This window comes from Barbus barbus, assembly GCF_936440315.1.
Source record: "Barbus barbus genome assembly, chromosome: 4".
Lineage (NCBI taxonomy): Eukaryota > Metazoa > Chordata > Actinopteri > Cypriniformes > Cyprinidae > Barbus > Barbus barbus.
The window spans coordinates 23594343-23613740 of NC_136732.1; the positions used below are offsets into that span (position 1 = coordinate 23594343).

The 19398-nt window shown below is 36.7% G+C and overlaps 2 protein-coding genes across 4 annotated transcripts in view; one reads left to right on the forward strand and one right to left on the reverse strand.

Annotated features, from left to right (window-relative positions):
- Nucleotides 1-19398, reverse strand: part of LOC306869079 (uncharacterized protein) — a 409393-nt gene that overhangs the window by 291076 nt on the left and 98919 nt on the right. The window lies entirely within an intron of this gene.
- LOC306869077 (serine/threonine-protein kinase LMTK1-like) overlaps nt 1-19398 on the forward strand; it is a 58265-nt gene that overhangs the window by 22449 nt on the left and 16418 nt on the right. For all 3 annotated transcript variants that reach the window (XM_079415670.1, XM_079415669.1, XM_079415668.1), the window contains exon 3: nt 17708-17849. In XM_079415670.1, coding sequence (XP_079271796.1) covers nt 17708-17849 — 142 coding nt within the window. The remainder of the gene's footprint in view (nt 1-17707; nt 17850-19398) is intronic.

The window sequence follows — 19398 nt, forward strand, 5'->3', positions numbered from 1 at the left end:
AGATGAGCAAGATAAATAATTATAAATCTAGTTATAAGTCATGCACCCAGGGCCGCTGATGGCCATATGGGTGCCCTAAGCAGAATTGTACTGTTGTGCCCCCTCCTTCAATTATTATGGAAGTAAAAAAAAACACCTACTATAGGTGTCGAAATAGAACTTTAATAAAATATAAAAGTAGACTAAATAAATAATTAAATTGTAATTAAATTATATTATTTATAAATCACAATTGTCTAAACTCTAGAGTAGTTACCTATGGCTCTGATTTTATTAATACAGTCTCAAGCATTCAGAAATCATACAAAATAAAATTAAGCAGTTTTACTAAGATAAAACCATGGTTAATTTTTGTAAAGGTTATGTCCACATGTTTTTTGTTGAAGAAATTAGAGGCTGTAGCTACTATAGCAAAAGGTGGCCAAAAATAGAAGGTTAAGTGAATATTTTAATTAAATGTTTGGTCAATATTAAACAAGGATATAATCATCCTGTAAGTGTATCAGCAGCAATTACCAGGCCTTTGGCTCCCTTTGCATGCATTTGTAATAATAGGCTAATGTACATAAATTGTTTGTTTTGTATTACATTAGGCTATGTATTTTAACAGTGTTATTCAATGAAACCATATAATTATTAATTAACCAATCATTATTGCATCATTGTTTTTATATAGCCTAATGCATTTTAAGTAATTTTAAAGGATGTTGTTGGCGGTTTTTATAACCACAAAAAATATTATCCTAATACTTCTTTGTAAACTATTATTTGAAGTAACAAAACCATGGTTAATTTGTAGGTACCATAGCTACAAGAACCATGATTTTTGGTTTTATTCGAAGTAAAACCATGGCTAATTTTCATAAGGGAACATGGAAACTATTATATACGTTTAAATTATTACGACATTAAAACACGTTATTAACGTCAACAACCAAAAAAGTTTCACAGGATTATGAACCTGAAAGGGATGCACGGGCTTCATCGTGTTCACTGTAAAATGCCGTTTTTATAATGATATACGTTCATGTTTATATTTTTATGTATATGTTACTTTTAATATTAATATAGAATTAAAGTTTTATTTATTTATTTATTTTGAGCAACTGGAATGGTGCCCCTCTGGGAGTTAGTGCCCTAACCAAACTGTGTACTCTGTGTATAGGGAGCGACAGTACTGCATGCAACACACAAATGTACTGATTAGAAAATACTGTAGATGCACTGATATCAAAATTCTGGATGATAACTAGCCCATAATTACTTTGATGCTATGGCAGAAATGAAAACTCTAAACCATTTGGTTTAAATACATAAAAAACAAAACAGTAAAAACAACAATCTCTAATTTTAAATGCTAGTATTGAATTTAGGCATCACAACATTATAATGTACAGCAGAGGCGTCATGCCCATTCAAAGTGAGGGGCACGTGCCCCCTCAGATTTCGAGATTTTGAATGCAGCTTACAAAACACAAAAAAATAGCCGAATAATATTTTTTATATTTGATTTAATCACACCGGTGTGATTAGAACAGTGCGGCACAGCATCAGCTGCTAAATTCAAATCTGCGTTCGCTGACTGGCGCTGAGCCAGAGACAGACGTGTTTGTGCAGAGCTGCATTATAACCAATCACACATGATTCTGTTGAGCTTATGAATGCAATGACCAATCAGAGACGTTCAGATGAGTCATCACCTTAACGTGGTGTTTTCTTCACTGGCTTGCTGACTGAATTATCTGGTGAATTCTCTCATCAGAAACAACAAAGTGCAGATGTGCTTACGAATGTAAATAAGACATTCATTTCACAGTGTAAACAGCTGCAGTGATTTTAATGGGAGTTTTTGAGAGTCCTTAAACTCTGGCTAGACTGAATGAAAATGTTTTTTGATAATGCAAATGTTTTTTGTTTTCTGTAAAATGAAAGTGTTATAATTAGTAACTTACAATATTGTTATTAAATTCACATTAAATACAAAGTCAGTCGTATTAAAACAATTGTATGGCATGACACCCATATCTGGTAGCTACTTAAATAAAAAGTTGGGTTTTTATGTGTAATTAATAGATTACACTATTCGTCTACTTTGCCCATCACCATTTATTGATCAAATAACATAATCTATAAAGGTGCAAAAAGCATTTACTTATTACACATATTTGAGAATCGAGATATTTCCTGATATAGGGTAGGTTAATACATTTGGAAATATTTCGAATAAAAAGGAAACAAAAACAAAAAACAAGCATATATCAGTTATACAGTGCTATTGTGGCTGCTGTGTGTCACATCATGACAAGCACAAAAACATTTTACAGTACAATACACTGCTATTCAAAAGTTTGGGATCAGTACATTTTTTAAAGAAGCTTCTTATGCTCATCAAGTCTGTATCTATTTGATAAAAAATACTATTATTTCACAAAATTATATTGTGAAATATTATTGCAATTTAAAACAAAAGTTTTCTATTTTAATATACTTATATACTTAATAATATATTCTATTTAATATTTGAAGCAAAGCTAAATTTTCAGTGTCACATGATCCTTCAGAAATCATTCTAATATGCTAATTTATAATCAGTGTTGGAAAAAGTTGTGCTGCTTAATACTTTTTGGGACCTGTGATATTTTTCAGGATTGTTTGAGAAATAAAATTGAAAAAGAACAGTGTTTATTCAAAATAGAAATTAGAAAACCACTATTCAAAAGTTTGGGTCAGTAATAGTTTTCTTATTTATTATTTTTTTAATTAATACTTTTATTCAGAAAGGATGTGTTAAATGGATAAAAAGTGATAGTAAAGACTTCGTTTTAAGATATGACTTGAACTCAGATAAAGTGGAAGCCATTTTAATGTGAACTGGTAAGTTGTTCCAGAGGGTAGGGCCAGCCACTTCAAATGCTCTAGATCCTCTGGTTTTTAAGCGAGGTCTAGGGGTCTGGAGGAGAAGTTTACCCTCTGATCTTAGAGCCCTCGTTGGAGTGTAGGGGTGGAGTAGATCAGACAAATAGGACGGTGCTTGATTGTGAAAAGATTTGTAGACAAGTAGCAGGATTTTAAACTCAATTCAATAGTGTACTGGCAGCCAATGCAAAGATCGCAAGAGGGGAGATACATGATCAAACTTTTTACACCCCTTCAAGAATCTAGCTGCTGAGTTTTGAACTACTTGTAACCGCAAGATTTGAGACTTTGATATACCAAAGTAGAGGGAGTTGCAATAATCCAGCCGAGATGTAATAAAGGCATGGATAGCAACCTCTAGAGAGCTTTTTGAGAGAAATGGCTTGATTTTAGAAAGCGAACGAAGATGGACAAAACTAGAACCTACTACAGCACTAATTTGTTTATCAAATTTTAAATAATTATCAAACACCACACCCAGATTCCGAACATGGGGAGAGATAAAGGAATTTAAGTTTCCGAGGTTGGGTTGGATACTTGCCCCCACGTTCAGATGGACTAAAAACAGTAGCTTCGGTTTTACCTGGGTTCAAGAACAGAAAGTTTTTAGAAACCCATGATTTGACATCAGCAAGACAAGCAGTAAGGGCATCAAAGGCAGAATTTGTTTTCTTAGCCATAGGCAAGTAAATTTGTAGGTCATCGGCATAACAATGAAAGGAGATGTTGTGTTTCCTGAAAATAGACCCTAGAGGAAGAAGATAAAGAGAAAAGAGTGCCGGAGATAAAATAGAACCCTGAGGAACTCCACAGGTTAGGTTGCCTGGGGTCGAGAAAAAATTTCTAGTTTTTACCACAAATCTCCTATTTGTTAAGAATGATCTAAACCAATTTAAACCGCCCTCCCCCCCCAGTCCCACATGGGATGCCAAACGAGAAATGAGTACCTCGTGATCTACAGTGTCGAAGGCAGATGACAAGTCTAGCATCACTAACACAGCAGAAACACCAGAATCAGTAGTCATTAAAATGTCATTTAAAACTCTTACAAGGGCAGTTTCAGTGCTGTGGAGTGGTTTGAACCCTGATTGAAATTTTTCAAAGATGTGATTATCATTTAAAAGAGACTGAAGTTGTAGGAGCACAATTATTTCTTTTTTTTTATATATATATATATTTTTATATATATAAAAAACGTGAACATGTGAATTCTTCTATAGCTATCTATAATGTTCACAGTGCAGGCAAATGCGGCCAAAATCAGATTTTTTTGCTCACACGTGACTCAGATCTGTTTTTGTCATGAAAGAATCTTTTCAATTCCGATTTGCGCCATATGTGGTACTAAATCCGATCCATGTCAAATGCTTAGCAATGCTACCGCAATGTGAACGGTCATGTCGGATTTTCATGTGGCTTTTACGTCACTCTAGATAGACATTCGTCATAATTCCGCGATGACGAGAGACACTTAAAAGATTTCACATATACAAAGTTATCAAGATAGTGAAAGGTAGTCAGTGGAAGTACAGTGATGTGTCAGAACTCATGTATTACAGTGACAACTCCACAAGCTAAACATGAGGGCTCGTATCATAAAAGTTTCAAATCTCTGCTGTCTTTTGTCACATCCTTGTCTTTATTTTTTCACATTGCCTGCGCATAATTTCGCTGGCTTCTGTAGCAGATCACACCATAAATAATCGCATAATCGCTTACTTTATATCCTCCGAGTTTACTTCCGTATGACGGCGCGCTGTGCAAGTGTTGCCAAATCCACAGTTTCAACGCAGAATTGGGCTACTTTTTCCACTGTTGCCGCAGGTTGTTTTTCAACTTTGTGGATTAACGTGACCCCACTAACGCGATATTTACCCCCTGAACATGATTGGGCTAGTTTTGAGAAACAACTGGCAGATTTTGTTGTGTAAATCTGGAAACCCCGTTCATATCGTTCTTTTACGCGTGCTGGTCAGTTCAGAACCATGATCTGTTCACACTGTAAATCTGATGTTGGCCACATTTAAAACAACAATGTGAACAGCTGTACAAAAAAATCAGATTGGAATTGAACACTAAGGCGCTCGCAGTGTGAACGTAGCCTAAATGTCTCAGAGTTTTGTTACCGTTCTGTGCTCTTCATCTGCTATTTCCAGCACTTAATCAAGCCACTTTTCTATAATACAGGAGGACGTTTTATTTCACGTCATTGTGTTGGCTCTCGATTTGAGCTATTTCGTCCGCAACTATTGAAGTATTCGGTTTCTACAGCGACTTATTTGTTCTAACTCTATAGCGGCAGCAGCTCTGTAGCGGTTTACCCGAGCATTGCAGTTCTTTCGTTTTTACTAGAATACAATCAAATGGCTTTCCCAACTCGTTGTTGCACGAGTGTGCAGCTTAGAGCGAACGTTGACTGTATTGGTGATTAAATAAATCTTACTGATCCTCAACCTTCCAAACTGTAGCGTATATTCATTATACGGATACAAATTAATAATAATAATAAAAATATTCTTGGTATGCTGCTGATAGACCGTGCATTGCAATATATTTATGTTTATTGGAGTACTGCAATTTTAGTTTTGCACAATGCCACTACTACAGTGTCACCAAAATGCATGGCATTCATTTCAGGCAGGATGCTGCATTATAAGACAGCTGCCCATTTAGGCAGCACTGCAGCTCACTAGGTTTAGGAACAGAGCCATAGCATTTCTTTGTGAAGTATGGCACATGGAACCCAGCACGGCTCTGATGCATGGGGTGATTCTGCTCAGGTGGCTGAAGCCTCTGCCTAATAGAAATAGGTTTTGCTCTGCAAGAACAAAAATTTGAAGGGAACATGGATGTTTGACAGAGAATATAAACAGACGGGGACAGAGGGATAAGTTGTTATCAGATTTGGTTTGGCACACACAGCTGAGGATTAATGTATCAGAATAAGCGAGTTGTTTATGTGCACATGCACTGCAGCAGTGGGAGAGTGGCACATCAGAGGAAGCGTTGCAGCACAGCTACAGGCCATTAATATGCTGCCTGTAAAGCCGTGCATTTGGACTGTCTGTTTTTAATAGGATCGTCTGCTCTAAGTGACTGTGAGTGGGTGGATGGTTTGTCCATGTCTGTCCCACATTGGGCTGTCTGTGGCAGACTGTGAACGTGCTTTTGGTCCAGGAAGTCACAGTGGCACAGATAATTAGCATGGCATTTGGTGCTCTGTGGAAATCACAGGGATGCCACCCTGTGGAAAGTCTGTCCGTGTTTATATGGCCGTTCAGAGAGAAAACAAGCTGACCTGTATAGACTGACCTGGAGGAAGGCAATGGAAAACATGGTCGAGATTGCTATGATATTCGTCACTGTGTAGGAATTTCTAGTCTTACGTGCTCTTTCGAACTCATTAAGCCATAGCATAAGCCTGCAACTGCCTGCATGAAGAATGTACATTAGTACATTCTAAGCCTAAATGTGACAGCAACAAGCAGACCTGTTAGTGTATTATAGGCCTGTTTATGCCTAAATAGTAAACCTTAAAGGGGTCATCGGAAGCCCATTTTCCACAAGTTGATATGATTCTTTAGGGTCTTAATGAAAAGTCTATAGCATACTTTGGTTAAAATTTCTCAGTGGTAGTGTAAAAAACACCCTTTTTACATTGTCAAAATCGAGCCGTTTTGTTGCATTTGCCTTTAAATGCTAATGAGCTTTGCTGACCCAGCTCCTCTCTTCTGTGGGCTGACGAGCCATAATGTTTACTTTAGCTGTATTTAGCCACGAAAGATGCTAACTAGCACATTATTAAGCAAGGCGATTTTCAAAGATGCATAAAAACCCTTATACTCACTTCTACTGTAGGTGAGGCAGGATCACGAATGATTCACGCGAACATAGACACATTTATGTATATCGCCGGGTACATTTCCTTCAAAAATGAAAGTAATGTTAATCTTCTGTGTCTTCAGCGGCTCAGATATGGTGAGTAAATGACAATTGCTATGTTCTTTATTACATCCAACAACAAAACACCTCAATCGCATAGGAGACATTCTTGTCTTCCCCTGCACCGGAGTCGACACAATGGTGGTCAGACTGTTTACAGCTCACTCAGCTCATTTAGGGCAGGTCTAAGGTAAGACGGCCATGTCAATCAACTACCGTGGGAGTGGCCTTTGTTGGTGTGACGTCACACCGACAAGAAGCTGAGAATAGCCGGATTTGAAAAAGGGGATATTACTTATAAAGATAAAAAAAATACCACTGGGTGGATTTTTATCATTATAGGGTGGTTGTGTACACACACTGCAAACACACATTTATGTTCAAACAACATGTAAAAGTGAGTTTTTCATCCGATGACCCCTTTAACGTAATTGTGGCAAGATACTTCCCACAACATAGGAATTTCTTTAGTCCAAAACAAGCATCGCAAACAAAATATAAATGTATCATTAATTTTAATTAATTAATATAAATATTTATATAAATATGTAGACTTATAGAATATAATTTTTTTCTGACTACAATGAGCAATTCTATAGCTCCTGAATAATATAATATATGATACGATACGACATAGGGCTGGGCAAAATTATTATTTTTTTTTTCGATTAATCGTTTTTTTTTTTTTAATGACGTCGATAAGATATCGATTCTCAAAAGCCGCGAATCAATCTTTTCTGGTATTTATTTCAGCACACATTTAAAACAAGATCTGATTAATGTGATTCTTATCATTAGTCTTCTCCACTAGATGTCAGATGACAAAAAGCCTGTCATTCATTCAGCGCTTATCATGGTGGAGATACTGTTGATGAGAACCAAGAACAAAGCCATACGCGTGATTCGTAATGCTCAGGTGAAATGCTATAGTAATACTATAAATCTGTGGAAGAATTTGATATCACGCATAAGGCGCCATAATTTCCGCAATGAATGAATGAATGAATGAATGGCGGATCGCGCAACACACTGTTTTGTTTACTACACACATACTAAAGCGCGGACAACGCTCGCGGTGTTTTCATCTTCTGCCGTCTCACTATATGATGATATTAACACACGAATATCATCTTCAGCTGCTCTGAGTCATTTCATTAGCATTTTACCATTTAATTTGAGAAAACTACTGTCATATCACATGATACACAGCAGCTGCAAGTTCCTCACGGCAACCCGTCAAAATAAACGTTTAGTTTAACATTAAGAAACTGTCAGAATATAAAACTCAATGCTACTACTACTAATAAATATTAATAAATAATTTTATTTTTAAAGGAATAATCCCATTTGTTTTATTTTTAATTTTAACAGTAAACCTCTGCTGTGCAGCACTTTGTTTGCCAAAAAATAAAAGGGTTTAATTTGATTTATTGATAAATTAAATTAATGTTTTATGCTTTCATCTGATTACCAGAAAAATTAAGAAGAACATTTTATAGGGCCCTATTATTAAGAAAGGACCCTATACAAAAAAAGAATAGGTTTAAAATACAGGCCTGTGGTTCTTAATTTCTTTTGATTAATTCACCATTTGTAAACTGATTTGTACTGTTCATTTTTTAGAAATATCAATATCAATTTGTATTAAAACTATATTCACTGAATGTAATAAAAAAATTGAGAATCAAATAGAGAGCTTGCGAATTGAAATCGAATCGAATCGGGACATCTGAATCGATACCCAGCCCAAATATAATATAATATAATGGATGGACAATATAATATGCACACAACACTGTTGTGCCTATCTTTATCTAATTAATTAATATTAATATTTATTTATAGATAATATAATTGTCAGGATTATGGACCTGTTTTGTTGTTGTTTTGCTCCCCATGTGCTCCCAGTGACCTAGTTTCTCCCCTGTCTAATTTGTCATTCTGTTCACCTGTGTTTCCCCTATTACCTCGTCGAGTTCCTTGTTGCTAAAGCCCAGTGTTTCCTGTGTCCTATGTCCGGTGTTAAATGTCTTTTGGTTGTTCTGCATGTGTGTTCCTGCCCGCTCTGTGCTACCCCTCCTTTGGATTATCATTAAAGACTGTTATTTGAGTTTATTCCTATGACTCGTCGTTCCTCGCTCCTCCTCACAGTATGCAATCGTGACAGAACAAGATGAACTGGGCTGAGGACTTTCTCTTTGATTTCCAGCAGGAGGGATGGCCTTTGGAGCAGTATGTGGAGGAGTTCCTGAGTGTGATACATCTGGTGAGATGGAGCGATTCCATGATTAATGCATGCTTCCGGATGGGACTAAAAATGATAATTTGTTTCGATTCCTGACTCCTGACGATTGCCACAAACCTGTAGCTGATTTTATAAATTACGTTCTCAATTTTAATGGTTCCAAGTTCTTTGTCAATGTGGAGGATCATCATCCTCCTCCCATCCGGAAGCATGTGGACGCTCCAGCTCACCACAAGTCAGCTCCCTCCACAGGGTTCCCACGGGTCATGGAATTTCTGGAATATCATGGAATTTTAAAAGGTCTATTCCAGACATTGAAAGTCAGGGAATTTTATATATTTTTTGTCCAAGTCATGGAATATCAGGGATTTTTGTTCGTCAACTCCATTCAGTACTTGCGCGCTGTGACCTGTGTAAACAGCGTGTACAGACAGCAGCGTCTCGGACACGCGCGAGCCCTGAATTGAGTTTCTCACAGCATCTTTCTTGCGCCTGAATGGACAAATATATACAAAAGTATAAAAATGCCCGTCTTGGCAAGTAACTTTGTAGCTTTAACAATGATTAATCTGTATTTAATTAGTCTGTAAACGGCCATTAACAGAGGCCAGAGATGCTGAAGACGGACGCAAAGAGGAGAAAATACCATATCAGGCGAAAATACATGTGCGAAATATAGGAATCCTAAACATTAAATTTTATTTGAATGTGTTTCTGAGGGGAACTGGTTGTTTTCAGAAAAGTTTACACGGCGTTTTCTTTTGCCTCTGTATAATGCATTTGCTTATCTTGCCTCTGTATAATGCATTTAAATGAGTGTTAATAAGTGCAGCACTGCAGTGTTTATAGTGGTAACCAAGGAAATGCTTTATCACTGTTCCATAAGCGCCACCTGCTGTCAAAGAGTGAAATTGTGTCTCATTCAGCCCATCAGCTATTTCTGTTTCAAGTAGCATAATTTCACAAAGCTAAAGTCACACCATTCTGTTTCTTCAGATTTTGAAATTATGCAGTCTAAAATAAATGAAAAACATTGCATTTTATTTTTATTTTTTGGACTGATTCATGATTAAAATGCGGTGGTTGCCTTGCCACTAATTTCAAATGGCAATGCAAAATCAAGTTGCAACACAGAGCGAAGAATATGCAAATGTTATTTTATAAGTAATTATTCAATTTCTGTACCTGAACACCTACAAACATAAAAACTTAAGCAAAATTTCATTTCTATCTTTGTGCTATATATTTAATTTAGCTATTACTTGCAATTTGTTCATTTGTTCTTATTTATCTTTAATGATGTTTGAACTTTATATTAGATACTGAACTTATATATATACTTTTTTTTTTTTTGCTGTGGCATTAACATTGAAATCGAGATTTGTAAAACATTTTTGGTATCTAAAATATTGGTGTCATAAGTTTATTTATTAGAATACAAAAATCAAAGTTGATAACAGCAACTATTTTATTTTATTTATTTATTTTTTGTGGCAAGGCTAGTGAAAATATTAACAGGGCAAGTAATAATTTTAACCACTGAAAAAATCCTTAGCATTGAGCCCTGGGCTATTTTTTCAGCGCCATCTTATTCCCTTCCCGCTCGTCAACTGGCTATCACTATGTCAAATGCAGTCACCAGGCCACCAGGCTGTACCGGTTAACAAAGGCAAATATGCCAGAAAAAGAACATTTTTGGGAGCTTTGTACGGTGACCGAGAGATCTCAACGCATTGCAAATAGAAAAAACACCTGCAAATTAAGAAAACAAATTCCTCAATTTTACAACGCACATGCTGCAAATGCTCACAACACAACCAAAAAAAAAGAAAGAAACGCACTGCAAATAGAAAAAAAACGCCTGCAAATTAAGAAAACAACTTTCGTCAATTTGACAACACACACGCTGCAAATGCTCACAACACAATCAAACAAAGAAACGCACTGCATATAAAATTTATTTGGTTGTATTGTGAGCATTTGCAGTGTTTCTTTATTTGTTTGTGTTGTGTGCATTTGCACCACCTGCTGTCAAACTGATGAAGATGTTTTCTTGATTTGCTGGTGCTTTTTCTATTTGCATGTGTTTTCTGAAGTTGCAGCGCGTTGAGCTCTCTCGGCCACCGTAGCTTTGGCTACAAAATGACCTCTTCAAAGACTGAGTTTAAAAAAAAAGTGTAAAAAATATCAAAGAGCATTTAATGGTAAAAAAGCAACAATAACAAAAAAAAAGGCTCAGCACAACAGCGGCCTGTTTTTCCATTCATTATAGGTCATGGAAATTCAGCTTTTTAGTCAGTGAAAGTCAGGGAATTTGACATTTGACTTAGAGTGGGAACCCTGCCTCCACATACGGTTCCAATGAGCCCGCTCCCTCAGTACCACCCACGCTTCCCTGAGTTCTCAGAAGCTCCTCCTCAGTCCTCAGCACAGGATCGCCGGCCGCTCCGAAGTCAAGTCCGCCGACCTCTCAGCAGTCAAGCACGCCAACTGCTGCACTCTCAGCCCCAGACCAGAGTCGAGAGATGACTCTAGCCCCTGACCAAGGTCAAGAGAGGGCTCCTGTTCCCACGTCCGGCCCAGAGAGGGCTCCTATTCCCAAGTCCTGCCCAGAGAGGCCTCCAGTTCCCACATCCAGCACAGAGAGGGCTCCAGTTCCCACATCCAGCCCAGAGAGGGCTCCAGTTCCCACATCCAGCCTGGAGATGGCTCCTGTCCCCACATCCAGCTTGGAGAGAGACTCTGTTCCCCAGTCCAGCCCAGAGAGGACTCCTGCTCCTACATCCAGCCCAGAGAGGGCTCTTGTTCCCAAGCCCAGTCCAGAGAAGGCTCTGGTTCCCAAGTCCGGCCCAGAGAGGGCCGCTGTTCCTACGTCAGGCCCACGGAGGGCCTCAGATCCCGAGTCAAGCCCAGAGCCGGTTCCAGCCAGGGAACCTGAGATTTCCCTCAAGGATTTTTTTTGGGGGTGGGGCTATATGGCTCCGGCCATATGGCCAAGGCCACGGAGGCTATTCCGCCATGGCTCCCTGGACTGCTTGCTCCGTCATGGCCCCCTGAGCTCCCTGCTCCGCCATGGCTCCCTGGACAGCCTGATCCGCCCTGGAGGCCTTCCTTGTCTCCGTCCTGCACCAGCCTCCAGGGTGACCGCCCCCTTCCCCGGTGGAACTGTTACGGCGCGGGACACGCCTTCCGGGAGGGGGGAGTAATGTCAGTATTATGGACCTGTTTTGTTGTTGTTTTGCTTCCCTTGTGCTCCCAGTGACCTAGTTTCTCCCCTGTCTAATTCGTCATTCAGTTTACCTGTGTTTCCCCTATTATCTCATTGAGTTCCTTGTTACTTAAGCCCAGTGTTTCCTATGTCCGGTGTTAAACATCTTTTGGTTGTTCTATATGTGTGTTCCTGCCCGCCCTGTGTTACCCCTTCTTTAGATTATCATTAAAGACTGTTATTTGAGTTTATTCCAACGACTCCTCATTCCTCGCTCCTCCTCACAGTAGGCAATCACGACAATAATATAATATAATATAATTGTCACAAGCAAACACAAGGGAAGTGAGGAGACGAGAGGTAAACTTCAAAATAACAGTCTTTAATTAACAAATCCAAAAGGTTGGGCAGAGACACACAGGAACAAAACATCGACGTTAATACCGGACACTCGAGACAGGGAAACACAGGGCTTAAATACTAAACATAAACGAGATAGTTAAACAAACACAGCTGGAACAGAATGGACATAAATTAAGTAAATGGGGACAGGAACAGGAAAGTAACCAAATATGGGCATACACATGGTAAAACTAGGTCAAGGGGAGCAAGAGACAGAAAACCACAACACAATACAAGACACAAGTCTAACAATAATAATATTGTCCCTAATTTTAACAAATTTTCGCTAATTAATGAATCAAATAATTTATTCCCTGAAATAATTTTGGAAATTGTTGATACAGTTTAATCACAGCACCTAATATAATATACTATAACAATATACACGCAATATTGTGCTTAATTTTAACTAATAAATTAATCTAAATATTTAAAAAATCTAAAATATTGGAAATTGTTAATACAGTTTGAGCTCAGCACCTAATATAACGAATAAATCTAATCTAATCTAATCTACTTTTCTCTACAATTATATCAAAATAATGACAAAAATAAAAATATATAAATAAATTATGCATCCTTGAATTTCTGCATTCTATTTTCTACCCTAATTGAAATTCAGGACCTGAATTGACATTTAAAAGGCAATTTAATTCTGAATGGTGCATGTACCACATAACCCTACACTGTAGCATGGCAGAACAATAGCATATTTTTGTAAGGGTAGACATGCTGAAAAAATCTCTCAAATAATTCTCAGTAGCTGAAAAGAAACACAAAGGTGTAGATTTAACTGACATTATTAAGGAGTGGATGACATTTGCTGCAGCATGTGGGACCAGACCACATCTTTCCATCCAAATTTTACATTTGTCTCTGTAGCACACAGTCGTGTTGGTATTAAATGTGACTGAAGCCTCTTTAGAGATTGTGTGTATTGTGAACAAGCATCAGCCCCTCTCACACACGCTGCTGATGGAGTGAGACAGCTGCTCTTCCTGAATGGAAAACAGCCCTCGCTCCCCAGTGCAGTGCAGTGAGTGAGCTACAACCATTGCTGGAGTCTAATTGAAATGAGTTGGCTGCTTTACTCTGGCGTACTTTTCATCAAGATGTTTGGGCTTCTTGTTGTGCATTTGTTGAGAAGAGTCTGACTGTATGGCTGCAGTCCATGATGGTCGAACATCCTGTGCCAAAATCAAACTGAACACTTTCTACTATGTATGTATGTCAGTAAACATTTGTCAGAGTAGATTTGACAAGTTCTCTTAAACAGTTAGTCCTTGCTGATAGATGCCATAACGACACTGTAAATAGTCTCTTATTAGACGAAGTGGAGTAGAAACGTACATTGTTCAATCTGTCATACTGTCTTTAGATGTATGATTGAACAGATTGTACTTGTCTCAGAGTCGGACTCATCAAAATTGTATTGGCATGTATTAAAACAAAGTGTATTAAAATGTAGTGTATAAGATTATTTACTTACTGTATTGTTAAAAAAGATAAGCTAAAATGAAAAATAAAATAAAATACAACAAAACAAAACACCAACATGAATACCTAATACAGGCATCCAAAATAAAAAAAGGATTTTTTCTTTAAAAAAAGAAGTTTTTAAACTCACCAAGGCTGCATGTATTAATAACATAATATTGTGAAATATTCATAATATTGTAACATAATACATAGCATAACATTGTGAAATATTATTACAATTAAAATGTTGAAAACAGTTGGTTAATATTTTGGTGTAAACCATGATATGTTTTTTTGTCAGGATTAACACTGAAAAAAAATGGGTGTAGAAACAATATTCAGTTACACTTTATTTTAAGGCGTCCTTGTTACAGTGTAATTATACATGTAAGTACTGAGTAATATTAATTAACTACATGTACTATATGGTAAGGGTTAGGGTTTATTTAAAATGTACACCAATAATCTGTTTTTACAATTTCGAAAAATCATTTTGTACGGTGTATAAAGTTCAAAAGAACATCATTTATTTTAAACAGAAAACATTAAGTTGGGTGGTGATGGTGCAGTGGATAAGACACATGGCTTTGGTGTGAGAGACCCGGGTTCGAATCCACTGTGAGACACCAATGTGTCCCTGAGCAAGACACTTAACCCCTAGTTGCTCCAGAGGCGTGCGACCTCTGACATGTATAGCAATTGTAAGTCGCTTTGGATAAAAGCGTCAGCTAATTGAAAATATAATATAATATAAATATAAACATTAAGAATGCCTGTGAATTGTTACATTACGAAAGTCTTTTCTGTCAAAAATAAAATACATAAATGCATCAAATTATTGCATCCTTGCTGAACAAAAGTATTATTTTCCACAAACTTAATGAGTAATGATAGATGCTGCCATGTCTCTCCTATACACCATGTTTCAGAGTAAATATAATGGAGATCTGTGAGCACAAATGGTATGGTAGAGAGGAGCAGGTCAGCATTTCCCAGCCTCTCATCTTGTCCTCTTTATCCCACCATGCACATAAAGCGAGAAAACCAGTAGCTCACTTCAAATTAAAGTTTTTATCGGCTGCTGGTGAATAAAGATAAATTGCTGTCTCCTCATCAAATATGTCCTGTTAGCACTTTAGTAATGCACACATAATGCATGAATAACAGATTGAAGTATGAAATATTTAGATGGACTGTGTGAATTAAGTAAATTACTTTGCACCCTCAAGTGGTTCTAAATGATATTGCCTCCAAGCCAAATCCACTCCTGATGATAAACATCACATTAACAGATGCGGTTCAGTATAGATTTGCTCTTACAGCTTGTTTTACATTTAAAGTGGAAAAAGACGACTACATTTTATAAACCAAATAGAAACTACACATTTAACTTTTCTGCCCAAGTACCAGAATTAAATAAATAAGTGGTCCCATAATAAATGCACACAAAATTTTTATTTTTTTTTTATGCAGGAAATAGAGGTCTTCCCATTCCTGAAAAATTGAGAAATGGCTGTTTTTTCCTTCCTCAGCAAATCCTGTTTTCTTCAGAGAACAATTGTAACATTACATAAAGAAATGTTGTACTTCTTAAAATAGGACAGATACTACGGCTGCAGATAAAAGATGTTGTCCATTGTAAATGCAGGCAGAGAGAATGCACTTTTATAGGTAAAGACAGGGCTTAAAGTCATGGACAATAGTCATAAGTGAAGAACTGGCTTGTTGGAATGTAAATTGAATTGACCAAAGCTAATAGAAATTGGAGTTTCAATTGGATTGTCATTACAGTCATGCAATAGATGTTCACAACTGCTTCTACAACTTCTGTCAACAACAGTACTGGTTACCTACTAACTAACATCTGCAGACATATATATATATGCAGAGGTAAGATGCAAAATCCTCCAAGTGCCATTTGAAATTTTCAAGGATTTTGATCAGGCTCCTATGAGTAGGCTCAGTAATTTCACTTCAATTAATAGGTTCTTTGCATTGCCATTAAAGTGAAATAACTGAACATAAACATAGGATCCTGATAAAAATTCTCATTTTAAAAGAAAATTTCAAATGGCACTTACAGGCTTTTGCTTCTGAACCCTTCTAAAATCTAAAAAAGGTTTGCATATATGCTTTTTTTAATCATATTTGATACATCAGGCCTTTTTAGTTCATATTGTCTGATATAGGAGAATATGGAGATCAAATTCAAGTTTTATTCAGAGGCTCAAGCAGAGCAGTATTTGGTGCAGTTGCTGATATTTAGATTGCCAAAAAGTATGCAATTATGATGTAAATGTGTAATGGTAATGCAAATCAAAGATATTTTATACAGTAAGTATAACAGACAACTTACATAAAATCCATATAAATATGAGTTGTTATATCTCCCAATAATATATCTCAGCAAGATGAAATTTAAATGCTTACATTTGATGATCGAGAGATGAATTAATAAATGTTCCTCAAAAGCAACAACCTGAAGGGGGACATTTTTACAATGATAAAAAAGGTCATTTACTTGCTAAAAAGTGTAATCAGATGTAGATCGTGTACTGCAGGTTTTTTAGCAAAGTTTTGATCATGACATTTGTGCTTTAAATATCATACAGTAGGCTTTTTTTCACCTTACCATGTACAGTAAATTTTTTTTAATGTTTTAACCCTGCATTATATGTATAAATATAAAATACTGTCAAATGTGTGGTTTTTGCAAGTAAAAACAATGAATTGCCAGTGAGAAACAGTAAAAGGGCATTCCTAGAAGCATTAATTTAATGCTTTACACATACTGTACAACACATACTGTTTTCTAGAATACTGATTATTAGTATATAACAACGCTTACTTTAAATGAAACTTGGTTCTGCATCCTGTTTACTACCCCAATCCAAAATTCAGATCAAATACAAGAATTGAATTCATGCTGGTTATGGCACAGATTCAGCACTACAATTCCCCAACACAGATGCTCAACAATAGTCACAATGTGTGAGTATGAGCCAACATGTGGAGCTGTGGGAGCTGGATAGGTTATTTGGTCCAAGCAGATGATTGCCTAATTTTTGAAATGTGGCATCCAGCATTCAAAGCAAAGAAAATCCCACAAGAGAGACTTTCATCAGCCATCACACTGTGACAAAAGAGACCATTAAAATTCCATATTAATTTCACAGCATGCATAAAGTAATAGAGATGATGTAAGAATGCCAGTCTGAATACTCTGCTTGTGTTTGAATTGTGCCATTTATTTCGTTTCTTTTCATTTCAAATCATTTTTTTTATTCAACAAAGAACCATGAAAAAAATTAGTTTTATCACTGATAATAATCAGAAATATTTCTTGAGCATAAACTCAGCATATTAGAATGATCTCTGAAGGATAATGTGACACTGAAGACTGGAGTAATGATGCTGAAAATTCAGCTCTGCGTCACAGGAATAAATTGCATTTTAAAATATATTACAATAGAAAGCATTTATTTGAAGTCTCTGTGTGCTTTTGTTCCCTACAGGAGTTTGAAAATATGGAGGGGGAGGAGGGCCAAGCTGACCTTTCAACTTTAGCCTCCCCCAGCTCTCAGAATGATCCTGAGGTTTATATCCTGCCCCTCACGGAGGTCTCACTACCTGTGTCCAAACAACCCAGCAAGTCATGTAAGAATCTGTATCAATTTGGTTATAATTTATTTATGATTTAAAAAAGGAAATGTTTTGAATAATGCACTGACTGTTCTTTTCCATGTACTGAAAATGCAATGCAGAGCAAGTGATATAGAATGAGTGCTGGTGCATGGTGGCAATCATGAGGAGGCATGTTTTTAATGGAAAACATGATTTAGATTAGACCTACTGCCTGTGTTAACTGTGTTTATAGCTCGTCACTGTAACACATTGCAAAGAAGATTGCTGGTTGGGTTTTTTCATTAATAAACAATACTGGAAGTGAAGTGCCACACTACACTGATATTTGTCCCTCACATTCCTAACGGCCTTGTGGCAGGAAGAGTAAAGAACAGGACTGTGCCCATTGTGAACGGATGGTTCCAGAAAAAGAGCAGTGGCCTTGTTTATGTTCTCACAGTGCAGAGAGGAGTGGAGAGCGAACCGTCTCTGGAAGCAGAACACACATCTGTCAGTTGCATAATGCGCGTGAGACCGGCCCAGAGGACTCCTGGCATGATGGATGCATGTGAACTGGACTGCAGAAAGGAAAGGAAGTTATTAATGCATGGAAGCACTGGAGAGTACAGATGGAAATGAAGCTGTTTTTAACATTACAACAGATATGAAACAGATGCGTCCGAAAACCAAATCAACTGTAGATTTTCATCTCTAGAAGATATTGATTTTTTAGTAGTGCTTGCTGAGACAACCAACAATGGCTAATGCACATATTTTAGGTTGAAGGTTTTGTAAACACATTACCATACAAAAGTTTTTTTTTTTTTTAAAGAAATGTATAGTTTTATTCAGCAAGACTGCATGATATTGATCAAAAGTGACAGTAAAGACAATAAGGTTATAGAATATTTCTATGTTGGCGCCAATAGCCCCAATATATAGCGCCGTTGTGCTTCAGTCGTCCAGAGATCGATTTCCAGCTCGTGGACCTTTCCAGATTCCGCCCCTCTCTTTCTCCCACTTCGCTTCCTGTCTAAATACTGCCCTGTCATAATAAAGGCAAAAAAGAGCCAAAAATAGCTCTTCTTTTGAACTTTGTTCATAAAAAAATCCTAAAAAAAATCATCAGTTTCATCAATGATAATAATAATCAGAAATGTTTCTTGAGCAGCAAATCAGCATATTAGAATGATTAAAATCATATATCACACTTTTCTAAATATATCCTAAAAATATCCCAACAAAAAATATATGAATATAGAGAAGCCTCTATGACCATATGTGAAAATATTAAGTAGTTTTCCACATTGTTTTCATTGTTTTCAACTCTGATAATAATAATAATAAATGTTTCTTGAGCAGAACAATCTGCATATTAGTATGATTTCTGAAGGATTATGTGACAGTGAAGTAATAAATTAAATTTTGAAACATTCAAATAGACACTTAAACTTAAAATGTTATCATATTTCACAATATTACAGTTTATACTGTATTTTTGGTCAAATAAATTCAGCCTTGGTGAGCACAAGAGACTTCTTTCAAAATATTAACAATGCCTCTAGCATTTTCGTAGCCTAAA